General features: G+C 59.7%; 1 protein-coding gene across 1 annotated transcript; it reads right to left on the bottom strand.

Moving 5' to 3' along the window:
- Window positions 1–422: 422 nt before the first annotated feature.
- Window positions 423–14,822, bottom strand: LOC133360078 (carnitine O-palmitoyltransferase 1, liver isoform-like). The gene is made up of 12 exons (XM_061578671.1): window positions 14,775–14,822; window positions 13,581–13,682; window positions 11,922–12,059; window positions 11,362–11,439; window positions 9,781–9,888; window positions 8,720–8,804; window positions 7,593–7,788; window positions 6,050–6,262; window positions 4,028–4,133; window positions 2,953–3,069; window positions 1,720–1,999; window positions 423–427 (listed from the first exon to the last, which is right to left on the bottom strand). Exons 1-12 carry the CDS (start codon window positions 14,820–14,822, stop codon window positions 423–425), a joined length of 1,476 nt encoding a protein of 491 aa, XP_061434655.1.
- Window positions 14,823–14,920: the final 98 nt, after the last annotated feature.

Below are 14,920 nucleotides of genomic sequence, written 5' to 3'. Positions count from 1 at the left end.
AGTGAGTGGTGGGTGAGTGAGTGAGGTTGGGTGAGTGAGTGGTATTGGTTGAGTGTGGGGTGAGTTGTGTGTGGGTGAGTGAGGGTGGGTGAGGTGAGTGTGTGGGGTGAGTGAGTGGTGGGGGGAGTGAGTGAGTGAGGTTAGTGAGTGAGTGAGTAGGTGGATTAGGTGAGTGGAGTGAGTTGAGGTGGTGAGTGAGGGTGGTGAGTGGTGAGTGAGTGAGTGAGGTGAGTGTAGTGATGAGTGGGTGAGTAGGTGAGTATGAGTGAGGGAGTGAGTGGTGAGTGAGTGGTGAGTGAGTAGTGAGTGAGTGAGTAGCGAGCGAGTGAGTGAGTGAGTGAGTAGCGAGCATGCGAGTGAGTGAGTAGCGAGTGAGTGAGTGAGTAGCGAGCGAGTGAGTGAGTGAGTAGCGAGTGAGTGAGTCAGCCTGTAGTGGGCGAGCTGTAGGGCGAGCTGCAGGAAGGCGTCGAGTGAGTGAGTGGTGAGTGAGTGGAGAGCGAGTGAGTGAGTAGCGAGTGAGTGAGTGAGTGGCGAGTGAGTGAGTGGAGAGTGAGTGAGTAGCGAGCGAGTGAGTGAGTGGAGAGTGAGTGAGTGAGTAGCGAGTGAGTGAGTAGCGAGTGAGTGAGTGAGTAGCGAGTGAGTGAGTAGCGAGCGAGTGAGCGAGCGAGTGGAGAGTGAGTAGCGAATGAGTGAGTGAGTAGCGAGTGAGTGAGTAGCGAGTGAGTAGCGAGCGAGTGAGTAGCGAGTGAGTGAGTAGCGAGCGAGTGAGCGAGTGAGTCAGTGAGTGAGTAGCAAGCGAGTGAGTCAGTGAGTGAGTAGCGAGCGAGTGAGTAGCGAGTGAGTGAGTAGCGAGCGAGTGAGCGAGTGAGTCAGTGAGTGAGTAGCAAGCGAGTGAGTCAGTGAGTGAGTAGCGAGCGAGTGAGCGAGCGAGTGAGTGAGTAGCGAGCGAGTGAGCGAGTAGCGAGCGAGTGAGCGAGTGAGTAGCAAGCGAGTGAGTCAGTGAGTGAGTAGCGAGCGAGTGAGCGAGCGAGTGAGTGAGTGAGTAGCGAGTGAGTGAGTGAGTAGCGAGCGAGTGTGTGAGTAGCGAGCGAGTAAGCGAGTGAGTAGCGAGTGAGCGAGCGAGTGAGTAGCAAGCGAGTGAGTCAGTGAGTGAGTAGCGAGCGAGCGAGCGAGTGAGTGAGCGAGCGAGTGAGTAGCGAGTGAGTGAGTGAGTAGCGAGCGAGTGTGTGAGTAGCGAGTGAGCGAGCGAGTGAGTAGCAAGCGAGTGAGTCAGTGAGTGAGTAGCGAGCGAGTGAGCGAGTGAGTAGCGAGTGAGCGAGCGAGTGAGTAGCGAGTGAGCGAGCGAGTGAGTAGCGAGCGAGTGAGTCAGTGAGTGAGTAGCGAGCGAGTGAGCGAGTGAGTAGCAAGCGAGTGAGTCAGTGAGTGAGTAGCGAGCGAGTGAGCGAGCGAGTGAGTGAGTGAGTAGCGAGTGAGTGAGTGAGTAGCGAGCGAGTGTGTGAGTAGCGAGCGAGTGAGCGAGTGAGTAGCGAGTGAGCGAGCGAGTGAGTAGCAAGCGAGTGAGTCAGTGAGTGAGTAGCGAGCGAGCGAGCGAGTGAGTGAGCGAGCGAGTGAGTAGCGAGTGAGTGAGTGAGTAGCGAGCGAGTGTGTGAGTAGCGAGTGAGCGAGCGAGTGAGTAGCAAGCGAGTGAGTCAGTGAGTGAGTAGCGAGCGAGCGAGCGAGTGAGTAGCGAGTGAGCGAGCGAGTGAGTAGCGAGTGAGCGAGCGAGTGAGTAGCGAGTGAGTGTGTGAGTAGCGAGTGAGTGAGTGAGCGAGCGAGTGAGCAGCGAGCGAGTCACCCTGTAGTGGGCGAGCTGCAGGGCGAGCTGTAGGAAGGCGTCGGGGGACGAGCGACAGCGCTTGATCAGCCCCTTGCCGAACGACTCGAAGGCGAAGGAGTGGAAGTCGACGTCGTCCGCCAGCGTGCGGGCGAGCGCCAGCGAGCGCTCCACCTCCAGCTCGCACTGAGGCAGCGCACGCAGCGCCATCGTCACCATCGTCGCCATCGTCATCATCACACCCAGCGCCATCGTCACCATCGTCACCAGCAGTACCATTCACCGCCATCGTCACCATCGTCACCATCGTCACCACCGTCGCCACCGTCACCACCGTCACCACCGTCACCACCGTCACCATCGTCACCATCGTCACCATCGTCACCACCGTCACCATCGTCACCATCGTCACCATCGTCACCATCGTCACCACCGTCACCACCGTCACCACCGTCACCAACGTCACCATCGTCACCATCGTCACCATCGTCACCATCGTCACCATCGTCACCATCGTCACCATCGTCACCATCGTCACCACCGTCACCACCGTCACCACCGTCACCACCGTCACCATCGTCACCATCGTCACCATCGTCACCATCGTCACCATCGTCACCACCGTCACCATCGTCGCCACCGTCGCCACCGTCACCACCGTCACCACCGTCACCACCGTCACCATCAGTACCATCGTCACCATCGTCACCAGCAGTACCATCGTTACCATCGTCACCATCATCACCATCGTCACCATCGTTACAACCGTCACCAGCAGTACCATCACCACCACCACCATCATCATCATCAACACAGCAACCACCACCATCACCACCACCATCACCACCACCATCATCATCATCAACACAGCAACCACCACCATCACCACCACCATCACCACCACCATCACCACCATCACCATCATCATCACAGCAATCATCATCACCACCATCATCATCAAGACAGCAACAACCACCACCACCACTACCATCACCACCACCACCATCACCACCACCACTACAATCACCACCATCATCCTCCCCTCCCCTCCCCTCCCCCCTCCCCCTCCCCCTCCCCTCCCCCCTCCCCCTCCCCCTCCCCTCCCCCCTCCCCCCTCCCCTCCCCCCTCCCCCCCCCACCTCCTCAGGGATGTCCCAGTGCAGCCGCTGGGGTGGAGGCAGCCGCGGGTTGGGGCTGCCCAGGCACTGCCCGTCCACCGTGTAGCCCAGCGTGAAGCAGTCGGTCGCCATCACCACCTGTACACCCATATACACACACACACACAGATAGATAGATACACACACACACACAGATACATAGATACACACACAGATACATAGATACACACACACACAGATACATAGATACACAGATACACACTCATACACACAGATACACACACACACAGATACACACACACACACAGATACACCGTGTAGCCCAGCGTGAAGCAGTCGGTCGCCATCACCACCTGTACACCCATAGATACATAGATACACACACACACACAGATACATAGATACACACACACACAGATACATAGATACACACACACACAGATACATAGATACACACACACACATAGATACATAGATACACACACACACACAGATACATAGATACACACACACACAGATACATAGATACACACACACACAGATACACACACACACAGACACACAGATACATAGACACACAGATACACACACTCACCCACACTCACACAAACACACAGATACTCAACATCCCACTCACTCACACACAGATACACAGATACACACACCTACAGATACACACACTCAACCACCCACACACTCACCCACCCACCCACACACTCACTTACCTACTCACACACAGTCACGAGAACGTGACAAGAGACTCAGCCATGGAGAGGTGACACAGCCATGAGAGGCCAAGGACAGAGTTTCCCCTACAGCCAACGTCGTCATCCGCAACAATTCCCATTCGCGCGTACAGTGCGTACGTACAGTGCACACGTACAGTGCGCACGTACAGTGCACACGTACAGTGCACGCGTACAGTGCACGCGTACAGTGCGCGCGTACAGTGCGCGCGTACAGTGCTCACCTCCCACAGGTGTCCCACGGTGGGGGCGTTTCCCCCGTCGCGAATAACGAGAGAACCCTGCACTGTACGCGCGTACAGTGCGTGTGCGTACAGTGCGCGCGTACAGTGCACGTGTACAGTGCTCACCTCCCACAGGTGCCCCACGATAGGGGCGTCAGCCCACGAGTGTTCCGCGTTGAGCCCCATCTTGCCGTTGGCGTAGACCACGAGGGTGAACGACTTGTCGAACCAGCTGCAGCGATGGAGGGTGAGCGAGGGGGTGAGTCACTCACTCACCCACCCACAGAGACATTCACTCACTCACGGAGACATTCACACACTCACTCACTCACCCACAAAGACACGGGGTGACACACACACTCACTCACCCACAGAGACACGGGGTGACACACACATACACTCACTCACCCACAGAGACACGGGGTGACACACACACTCACTCACCCACAGAGACACGGGGTGACACACTCACTCACCCACAGAGACACGGGGGGAGGCGTAGACCACGAGGGTGAACGACTTGTCAAACCAGCTGCAGCGATGGAGGGTGAGCGAGGGGGTGAGTCACTCACTCACTCACCCACAGAGACACGGGGGAGGGTGACACACTCACTCACTTACCCACAGAAACATTCACACACTCACTCACTCACAGAGACACGGGGGTGGGTGACACACTCACTCACCCACAGAGACACGGGGGGAGGGTGAGGGGGGGTGACACTCACTCACACTCACCCACAGAGACACGGGGGGAGGGTGAGGGGGGGGGTGACACTCACTCACACTCACCCACAGAGACACGGGGGAGGGTGACACACTCACTCACTCACCCACAGAAACATTCACACACTCACTCACTCACAGAGACACGGGGGTGGGTGACACACTCACTCACCCACAGAGACACGGGGGGAGGGTGAGGGGGGTGACACTCACTCCCCCACAGAGACACGGGGGGAGGGTGAGGGGGGGGGTGACACTCACTCACACTCACCCACAGAGACACGGGGGGAGGGTGAGGGGGGGTGACACTCACTCACACTCACCCACAGAGACACGGGGGGAGGGTGAGGGGGGGGTGACACTCACTCACACTCACCCACAGAGACACGGGGGGGGGGTGAGGGGGGGTGACACTCACTCACACTCACCCACAGAGACACGGGGGGAGGGTGAGGGGGGGTGACACTCACTCACACTCACCCACAGAGACACGGGGGGAGGGTGAGGGGGGGTGACACACTCACTCACCCACAGAGACACGGGGGGAGGGTGAGGGGGGGGGTGACACTCACTCACACTCACCCACAGAGACACGGGGGTGACACACTCACTCACTCACTCACCCACAGAGACACGGGGGAAGGGTGAGTGGGGGGTGAGTGGGGGGTGAGTAACACACTCACTCACACTCACCCACAGAGACACGGGGGTGACACACTCACTCACCCACAGAGACACGGGGGTGAGTCACACACTCACTCACAGAGTCACGGGGGGAGGGGTATACGAAGTTTGCAGTCAATACCACATTGGGAAGTGGGTTAGAATTGAGTTACAAGAGCGAGTGAGCGGGTGACTCAATTCGTGATAGAGCGGGCAAGCGGGTGAGCGAGCGAGTGACTCAATTCGTGAGCGAGCGAGTGACTCAATTCGTGAGCGAGTGAGTGACTCAATTCGTGAGCGAGCGGGTGACTCAATTCGTGAGCGAGCGGGCAAGCGGGCGAGCGGGTGGGTGACTCAATTCGTGAGCGAGCGAGTGACTCAATTCGTGAGCGAGCGGGTGGGTGACTCAATTCGTGAGCGAGCGAGTGACTCAATTCGTGAGCGAGTGAGCGGGTGACTCAATTCGTGATAGAGCGGGCAAGCGGGTGAGCGAGCGAGTGACTCAATTCGTGAGCGAGCGGGTGACTCAATTCGTGAGCGAGCGGGCAAGCGGGCGAGCGGGTGGGTGACTCAATTCGTGAGCGAGCGAGTGACTCAATTCGTGAGCGAGCGGGTGGGTGACTCAATTCGTGAGCGAGCGAGTGACTCAATTCGTGAGCGAGCGACTCAATTCATGATCGAGCGGGCAAGTGAGCGAGCGAGCGAGTGACTCAGCGAGCGAGCGAGCGGAGCAGGGCGGGGCGGGGCGAGCCAACTCACCGGTCGTCACAGTTGCCGTGCAGCAGGCTCTTGGCGTAGCGGTCGAGCGAGGAGGGCGACGCTCCCCCCGCCCCCTCGTCCTCGTGCGGCTGGTAGCCGTGCGACTCCGTGTCGAGCGACAGGAAGAACGCTCCGCGCTCCACCGCCTCCAGCGCCGCCCGCGAACGCGGGGACGAGCGCAGGAGCGACTCGCGCGCTCGCGCCCACGCCGTGCTGAGGGGGGGGGGGGGGCGGGGGGGGGGGGCACGGTGGGGGAGTCTCAAGGAGTGAGTCTCAAGGAGTGAGTCTCAAGGAGTGAGTCTCAAGGAGTCTCAAGGAGACTCGTGGAGTTTCGCTGAGTCTCCAGGAGTCTCAAGGAGACTCGAGGAGTTTCAAGGAGTCTCTAGGAGTTTCAGGGAATCTCAAGGAGTTTCGAGGAGTCTCCAGGAGACTCGCTGAGTCTCAAGGAGTCTCGAGGAGTGAGTCTCAAGGAGTCTCGAGGAGTGAGTCTCAAGGAGTCTCGAGGAGTGAGTCTCAAGGAGTGAGTCTCAAGGAGTCTCAAGGAGACTCGTGGAGTTTCGCTGAGTCTCCAGGAGTCTCCAGGAGACTCGCTGAGTCTCCAGGAGTCTCAAGGAGTCTCCAGGAGTCTCCAGGAGTCTCCAGGAGTCTCCAGGAGTCTCCAGGAGTTTCAAGGAGTGAGTCTCAAGGAGACTCGGAGTCTCAAGGAGTCTCCTGCTACTAACCAACATGTCCCCATCTAGACCCCTCCGCCCCCCCAATCTCCTCACCACCACCAACTCAAAACCACCAACTCACCGCCACCACCACCTCAACACCACCACCTCACAACCACCACCGCCACCACCTTAACAACACCACCACCTCACCACCACCACCACAACACCACCACTACCACCTCACCACCACCACCACCTCACCGCCACCACTGCTACCACCACCTCACCACCACCTCACCACGCTCACCACCACCACCTCACCACCACCTCACCACCACCTCACCACGCTCACCACCACCACCTCACCACCACCTCACCACCACCTCACCACGCTCACCACCACCTCACCACCTCACCGTGGGCCCGCGGTGAGGGCGGCGAGGTGCCTCTCCCCGGGGCGAGGCTGTGAGCGGTCGTCCAGGATGGCCATCACCACCACACCACCACCCCACCACGCTCACCACCACCACCACCTCACCACCACCACCACCTCACCACCACCTCACCACGCTCACCACCACCACCACCTCAACACCACCTCACTACCGCCTCACCACCACCACCTCACCACCACCTCACTACCGCCACCACTGCTACCACCACCTCACCACCACACCACCACCACCACCCCACCACGCTCACCACCACGCTCACCACCACCTCACCGTGGGCCCGCGGTGAGTGCGGCGAGGTGCCTCTCCCCGGGGCGAGGCTGTGAGCGGTCGTCCAGGATGGCCATCACCACCACCCCACCACGCTCACCACCACCACCACCTCACCACCACCACCACCTCACCACCACCTCACCACGCTCACCACCACCTCACCGTGGGCCCGCGGTGAGTGCGGCGAGGTGCCTCTCCCCGGGGCGAGGCTGTGAGCGGTCGTCCAGGATGGCCTGCACCTGCTGCTGCAGCTCGCGCGCGCCCAGCAGGCGCCCGTCGTGGTACAGGCGCAAGCGGAAGTAGCGGCCGGCGTGCAGCACACACACGTGGCGGCTGTCACGCAGGTGCTGGATCGTGTCTGGTGAGGGGGTGGGTGAGGGGGTGAGGGGGGTGGGGGAGCGGGTGGGTGAGCGGGTGGGTGGGTGAGCAAGTGGGTGGGTGAGCGAGTGGGTGGGTGAGCAAGTGGGTGGGTGAGCGGGTGAGCGAGTGGGTGGGTGAGTGAGCGGGTGGGTGGATGAGCGGGTGGGTGGCTGAGCGAGTGAGTGAGTTGGTGAGCGAGCAGGTGGGTGGATGAGCGGGTGGGTGGCTGAGCGGGTGAGAGGGTGGGTGAGTGAGTGGGTGGGTGGGTGGGTGAGCAAGTGGGTGGGTGAGCAAGCAGGTGGGTGAGCGAGCGGGTAGGTGAGCGGGCGAACGGGTTGGTGAGTGAGCGAGTGCGTGAGCGAGTGGGTGGGCGAGCGAGTGAGTGGGTGGGTGAGCGGGTGGGTGAGGAGGGGGTGAGCGGGTGGGTGAGCAGGTGAGTGGGTGAGCGGGTGGGTGGGTGCAGCACACACGTGGCGGCTGTCACGCAGGTGATGGATCGTGTCTGGTGAGGAGAGGGTGAGGGGGTGAGGGGGGTGGGGGAGGGGGTGGGTGAGGGGGTGGGTGAGGGGGTGGGTGGGTGGGTGAGCGAGCGAGTTGGTGAGCGAGCGAGTTGGTGAGCGAGCAGGTGGGTGGGTGAGCGAGAGGGTGGGTGGGTGAGCGGTGGGTGGGTGAGCGGGTAGGTGGGTGAGCGAGTGGGTGGGTGAGCGAGTGGGTGGGTGAGCGAGTGGGTGGGTGAGCGAGTGGGTGAGCGAGCGGGTGGGTGAGCGAGTGGGTGAGTGCGTGAGCGAACGGGTGAGTGAGCGAGCGAGTGGGTTGGTTGGTGAGCGAGTATGTTGGTGAGCGGGTGGGTGGGCGAGCGAGTGAGTGGGTGAGCGAGTGAGTGGGCGAGCGAGTGGGTGAGTGGGCGTGCGAGTGGGTGAGCGGCTCACCTGTTTCCACTCCAGGGATTCTGGTTGTGTTGAACATCCTCTCATACTGGGCAGAGCACATGGGCACGGCGCCTTGCAACATGAGCTGAGACACGGGGAGACGAGACATGGGGAGAGAGACACGGTGAGAGAGACACGGGGTGAGAGAGACACGGTGAGAGAGACACGGGGAGAGAGAGACACGGTGAGAGAGACACGGTGAGAGAGACACGGGGAGAGAGAGACACGGTGAGAGAGACACGGGGAGAGAGAGACACGGGGAGAGGAGACACGGAGACAGAGACACGGGGAGAGAGAGACACGGGGAGAGAGAGACACGGTGAGAGAGACACGGTGAGAGAGACACGGTGAGAGAGACACGGTGAGAGAGACACGTGAGAGAGACACGGGGAGAGAGAGACACGGTGAGAGAGACACGGTGAGAGAGACACGGGGAGAGAGAGACACGGTGAGAGAGACACGGGGAGAGAGAGACACGGGGAGAGGAGACATGGAGACAGAGACACGGGGAGAGAGAGACACGGGGAGAGGAGACACGGAGACACGCATGTACGTGGTGTTGGTGTAGGTGGTGGTGGTGGTGTATGTGGTGGTGGTGTATGTGGTGGTGGTGTACGTGGAGGTGGTGTATGTGGTGGTGGTGTATGTGGTGGTGGTGTACGTGGAGGTGGTGTATGTGGTGGTGTATGTGGTGGTGTACGTGGTGGTGTAGGTGGTGGTGGTGGTGTAGGTGGTGGTGGTGGTGTATGTGGTGGTGGTGGTGTATGTGGTGGTGTACGTGGTGGTGGTGGTGTATGTGGTGGTGTACGTGGTGGTGGTGGTGTATGTGGTGGTGGTGGCGATGAACATGGTGGTGTTGTTGGTGGTGGTGGTGTTGGTGTTGGTGGTGTATGTGGTGGTGTACGTGGTGGTGGTGTATGTGGTGGTGTACGTGGTGGTGGTGGTGTACGTGTGGTGGTGGTGTGTTGTTGGTGGTGGTGTTGTTGGTGGTGTACGTGTTGGTGATGGTGTTGTTGAGTGGTGGTGGTGTTGTTGTTGGTGTTGTTGGCGGTGCATCCTACGGGTTTGATGTCCCCGCGGTCGAGCCGACGCCGGTACAGCATGACAGCGTGCAGCAAGTTCCCGGCGCGTGCCGCCTGCACGTGCGTGGGCGTCACGTACAGGAAGTCCTGGGGGGGGGGGGGGGGGGGGTGGGGCACGTGTGGGTCCGCTCCGACGGAAATCCTCGCGCTCCGCACTCCGCCAGCCCGCAGCATGCGCACGGGTGGGGCTGGCGATGGTGGTGACGGTGGTGGTGACGGTGGTGGTGGTGGTGGTGGTGGTGATGGTGGTGACGGTGGTGGTGGTGACGGTGGTGGTGGTGACGGTGACGGTGGTGACGGTGGTGGTGGTGACGGTGACGGTGGTGACGGTGGTGGTGGTGACGGTGGTGGTGGTGGTGATGGTGGTGGTGACGATGGTGGTGACGGTGGTGGTGGTGACGGTGGTGGTGGTGGTGGTGACGATGGTGGTGACGTTAGTGGTGGTGGTGGTGATGGTGGTGGTGACGATGGTGGTGACTTTGGTGGTGACGGTGACGATGGTGGTGACGTTAGTGGTGGTGGTGGTGATGGTGGTGGTGACGATGGTGGTGACTTTGGTGGTGACGATGGTGGTGGTGATGGTGACGATGGTGGTGACGGTGGTGGGGATGGTGGTGGGGATGGTGGTGATGGGCAATTGTGGTGGTGATGGTGGTGTGGTGGAGGTGATGGTGATGCTAATGACGATGATGATGGTGGTGGTAATGATAGTGGTGCTGGTGATAGTGGTGGTGATGGTGACGGTGGTGTTGATGCTAATGACGATGATGATGGTGCTGGTGATAGTGGTGGTGATAGTGGTGGTGATGGTGGTGGTGATAGTGGTGGTGATGGTGGTGGTGATAGTGGTGGTGATAGTGGTGGTGATGGTGGTGGTGATAGTGGTGGTGATGGTGGTGGTGATAGTGGTGGTGATGGTGGTGGTGATAGTGGTGGTGACGGTGGTGGTGGTGGTGATGGTGGTGGTGACGATGGTGGTGACGTTAGTGGTGGTGGTGGTGATGGTGGTGGTGACGATGGTGGTGACTTTGGTGGTGACGATGGTGGTGGTGATGGTGGTGACGGTGGTGGGGATGATGAGGGTGATGATGGTGATGGGCAATTGTGGTGGCGATGGCGGTGATGGTCGTGATGGTGGTGGTGGAGGTGATGGTGATGCTAATGACGATGATCATGGTGGTGATGGTAGTAATGATAGTGGTGCTGGTGCTGGTGGTGGTGATGATAATGGTGATGGTGGTGACGCTGGTTCACCATGGCGTAGTAGTTGCTGATGGTGGTGATGGTGGTGGTGATGGTGGAGGCGGTGATGGATGGTGACGATGGTGATGGTGGTGGTGACGCTGGTTCACCATGGCGTAGTAGTTGCTGATGGTGGTGATGGTGGTGATGGTGGTGGTGATGGTGGAGGCGGTGATGGATGGTGACGATGGTGGTGATGGTGGTGACGCTGGTTCACCATGGCGTAGTAGTTGCTGATGGTGGTGATGGTGGTGGTGATGGTGGAGGCGGTGATGGATGGTGACGATGGTGATGGTGGTGGTGGTGGAGATGGTTCACCATGGCGTAGTAGTTGCTGTTGACCATCAGGGGCTCCCTCGACCGCAGGTAAATATACTCCTCCCACCAATCACTCACCTGCACCCACAGTCACCCACAAAATCACCCACACAGTCACCCACAGAGTCACCCACACAGTCACCCACACAGTCACCCACACAGTCACCCACACAGTCACCCACACAGTCACCCACAGAGTCACCCACAGAGTCACCCACACACCGAGTCACCCACACACCGAGTCACCCACAGAGTCACCCACACACATAGCCACCCATGTAGTCACCCACCCACACGCCCTCATGCCTTCACCTCCGTGTCTCCATGTTTGTGTCGACGTGTCTCCATGTCTCCCCCATGTCTCCCCCATGTCTCCCCCATGCGTCTCCCCCCGTGTCTCCCCCCGTGTCTTCCCCGTGTCTTCCCCGTGTCTCCCCCATGTGTCTCCCCCGTGTCTCCCCCGTGTCTCCCCCGTGTCTCCCCCGTGTGTCTCCCCGTGTCTCCCCCCCCCGTGTCTCCCCCGTGTCTCCCCCCCCGTGTCTCCCCCGTGCGAGTCTCACGTAGTTGCTCGCCCACCAGGACTTGAGGACGAGGTACCGCTGGAGTCTCCGTCCGAGTCCGGACTCAAAGTCCCGAGAGAGAGACTCAAGCTGGGAGAAAGAGTCTTCGTTCATGAGGGGCCTCATCGACTCCAGGCACTGGGAGAGGCAGACGCACACACGGTGAGAGAGACACACGGTGAGAGAGACACGCGGTGAGAGACACACGGGGAGGGAGACACGGGGAGAGAGACACACGGAGAGAGACACACGGAGAGAGACACGGGGAGAGAGACACGGGGAGAGAGACACGCGGTGAGAGACACGCGGTGAGAGAGACGCGATGAGAGAGACACGCGGTGAGAGAGACACGCGGTGAGAGACACACACGGAGAGAGACACACGCGGTGAGAGAGACACAGGGAGAGACACGGAGAGAGAGACGCACGGGGAGAGAGAAACACACGGGGAGAGAAACACGGTGAGAGAGACACACGGGGAGAGACACGGGGAGAGACTCAAGCTGGGAGAAAGAGTCTTCGTTCATGAGGGGCCTCATCGACTCCAGGCACTGGGAGAGACACGGAGAGAGAGACACACGGGGAGAGAGACACACGGGGAGACAGACACACGGGGAGAGAGACACACGGTGAGAGAGACAGGGAGACACACACGGGGAGAGACACTCAAGCTGGGAGAAAGAGTCTTCATTCATGAGGGGCCTCATCGACTCCAGGCACTGGGAGAGACACACGGGGGGAGAGACACACGGGGAGAGAGACACACACGGGGAGAGAGACACACGGGGAGAGAGACACACGGTGAGAGAGACACAGGGAGACACACGGGGAGAGAGACACACGGTGAGAGAGACACGGGGAGAGAGAGACACACGGGGAGAGAGAGACACACGGGGAGAGAGACACACACGGGGAGAGAGACACACGGGGAGAGAGACACACGGTGAGAGAGACACAGGGAGACACACGGGGAGAGAGACACACGGTGAGAGAGACACGGGGAGAGAGAGACACACGGGGAGAGAGAGACACACGGGGAGAGAGACACACACGGGGAGAGAGACACACGGGGGGAGAGACACAGGGAGACACACGGGGAGAAAGACACGGGGAGAGAGACACACGGTGAGAGAGACACACGGGGAGAGAGACACACACGGGGAGAGAGACACACGGGGAGAGAGACACACACGGGGAGAGAGACACACGGGGAGAGGGACACGCGGGGAGAGAGACACGCGGGGAGAGGGAGTAGGGGGGTGTAGGGGTGTGTGTAGGGGGTGTGTAGGGGGTGTAGGGGGTGTGTAGGGGGGGTGTGTAGGGGGGGTTGTAGGGTGGTGTAGTGGGGTGTGGTGGTGGTGTTACTCGTGTGACGGTGTGTAGGATGTAGGGGTGTGTAGGGGGTGTGTAGGGGGTGTGTAGCGGTGTGTAGGGGGTGTAGGATGTAGGGGTGTGTAGGGGTGTAGGGTGTGTGTAGGTGTGTGTGTGTAGGGTGTAGCGGGGTGTAGGTGTGTGTGTGTTACCCGCGTGACGGTGCTGTGCAGGGCTGTGTAGGGGTGTGTAGGGGTGTGTGTAGGGTGTAGTGTGTGTAGGTGTGTGTAGGGTGTAGGTGTGTAGGGGTGTGTAGGGGTGTAGCGGGGTGTAGGGGTGTAGGTGGTACCCGCGTGACGGTGCTGTGCAGGGCTGGCACCGGCAGGCGCGGCAGGGAGGCCTGGAAGGAGAAGAGCAGCGGCCTCCTGCCAGAGAACAGCCGCACCAGCACCTACACAGTCACACACAGTTATAAACACACAGTCACACACACAGTCACACAGTCAGTCATACACACACACAGTCATACAGTCAGTCATACACACACACAGTCACACAGTCAGTCATACACACACAGATAGATACACACACAGAGAACAGCCTCACCAGCACCTACACCACACATACATACACACACATACACACAGTCACACACACACAGATAGATACACACACAGAGAACAGCTTCACCAGCGCCTACATCACACACACAGTGACACACACACACACAGTGACACACACAGGTTCACAGCCTCACCAGAACCTACACCACACACACACACACAGTGACACACACATACATAGTCACACAGTAACACACACACAGTGACACACACACAGTGACACACACATACATACAGTCACACAGTGACACACACACACACAGAGAACAGCCTCACCAGCACCTACACCACACACACAGTCACACACATACATACATACAGTCATAGTCACACACACAGAGTGACACACACACAGTCACACACAGTGACACACACACACAGTGACACAGTGACACACACACACACATACAGTAACACACACAGTCACACACATACAGTCACAGTCACACACACACACAGTGACACACAGTCACACACACACACACACGCAGTGACACACACGGAGAACAGCCTCACCAGCGCCTACACCACACACACAGTGACACACACACACACAGTGACACACACACAGTGACACACAGTGACACACAGTGACACACACAGTGACACACACAGTGACACACACAGATACACACACACAGTGACACACACAGATACACACACACACAGTGACACACACACACACAGTGACACACAGATACACACAGACACACACACACGGGTCCACAATGGCCGTGTGTGCCCCCCTCACACCCCCTCCTCCTCACCCCCCCTCCTCCTCACCCCCCCTCCCTCACCCCCCCTCCCTCACCCTCTACCCCCTCCCCCCCCTCCCTCACCCCCTCCCTCACCCCCCCCCTCACCCCCTCCCTCACCCCCCTCCCTCACCCCTCACCCTCACCCCCCTCCCCGCTCCTCACCAGCCAGGCGCGTGTGAGCAGGGTGGCCTTGCGGTGAGGGTGGAACATCACCCTCACCCCTCACCCCTCACCCTCACCCCCCTCCCCGCTCCTCACCAGCCAGGCGCGTGTGAGCAGGGTGGCCTTGCGGTGAGGGTGGAACATCA

The sequence above is a fragment of the Lethenteron reissneri genome, chromosome 67 (assembly GCF_015708825.2).
Source record: "Lethenteron reissneri isolate LAM-NWPU_2019-01 chromosome 67, ASM1570882v1, whole genome shotgun sequence".
Classification (NCBI taxonomy): Eukaryota; Metazoa; Chordata; class Hyperoartia; order Petromyzontiformes; family Petromyzontidae; genus Lethenteron; species Lethenteron reissneri.
Note: the sequence above shows the minus strand (reverse complement) of the source record. Positions and strands in the feature narration are given on the sequence as shown.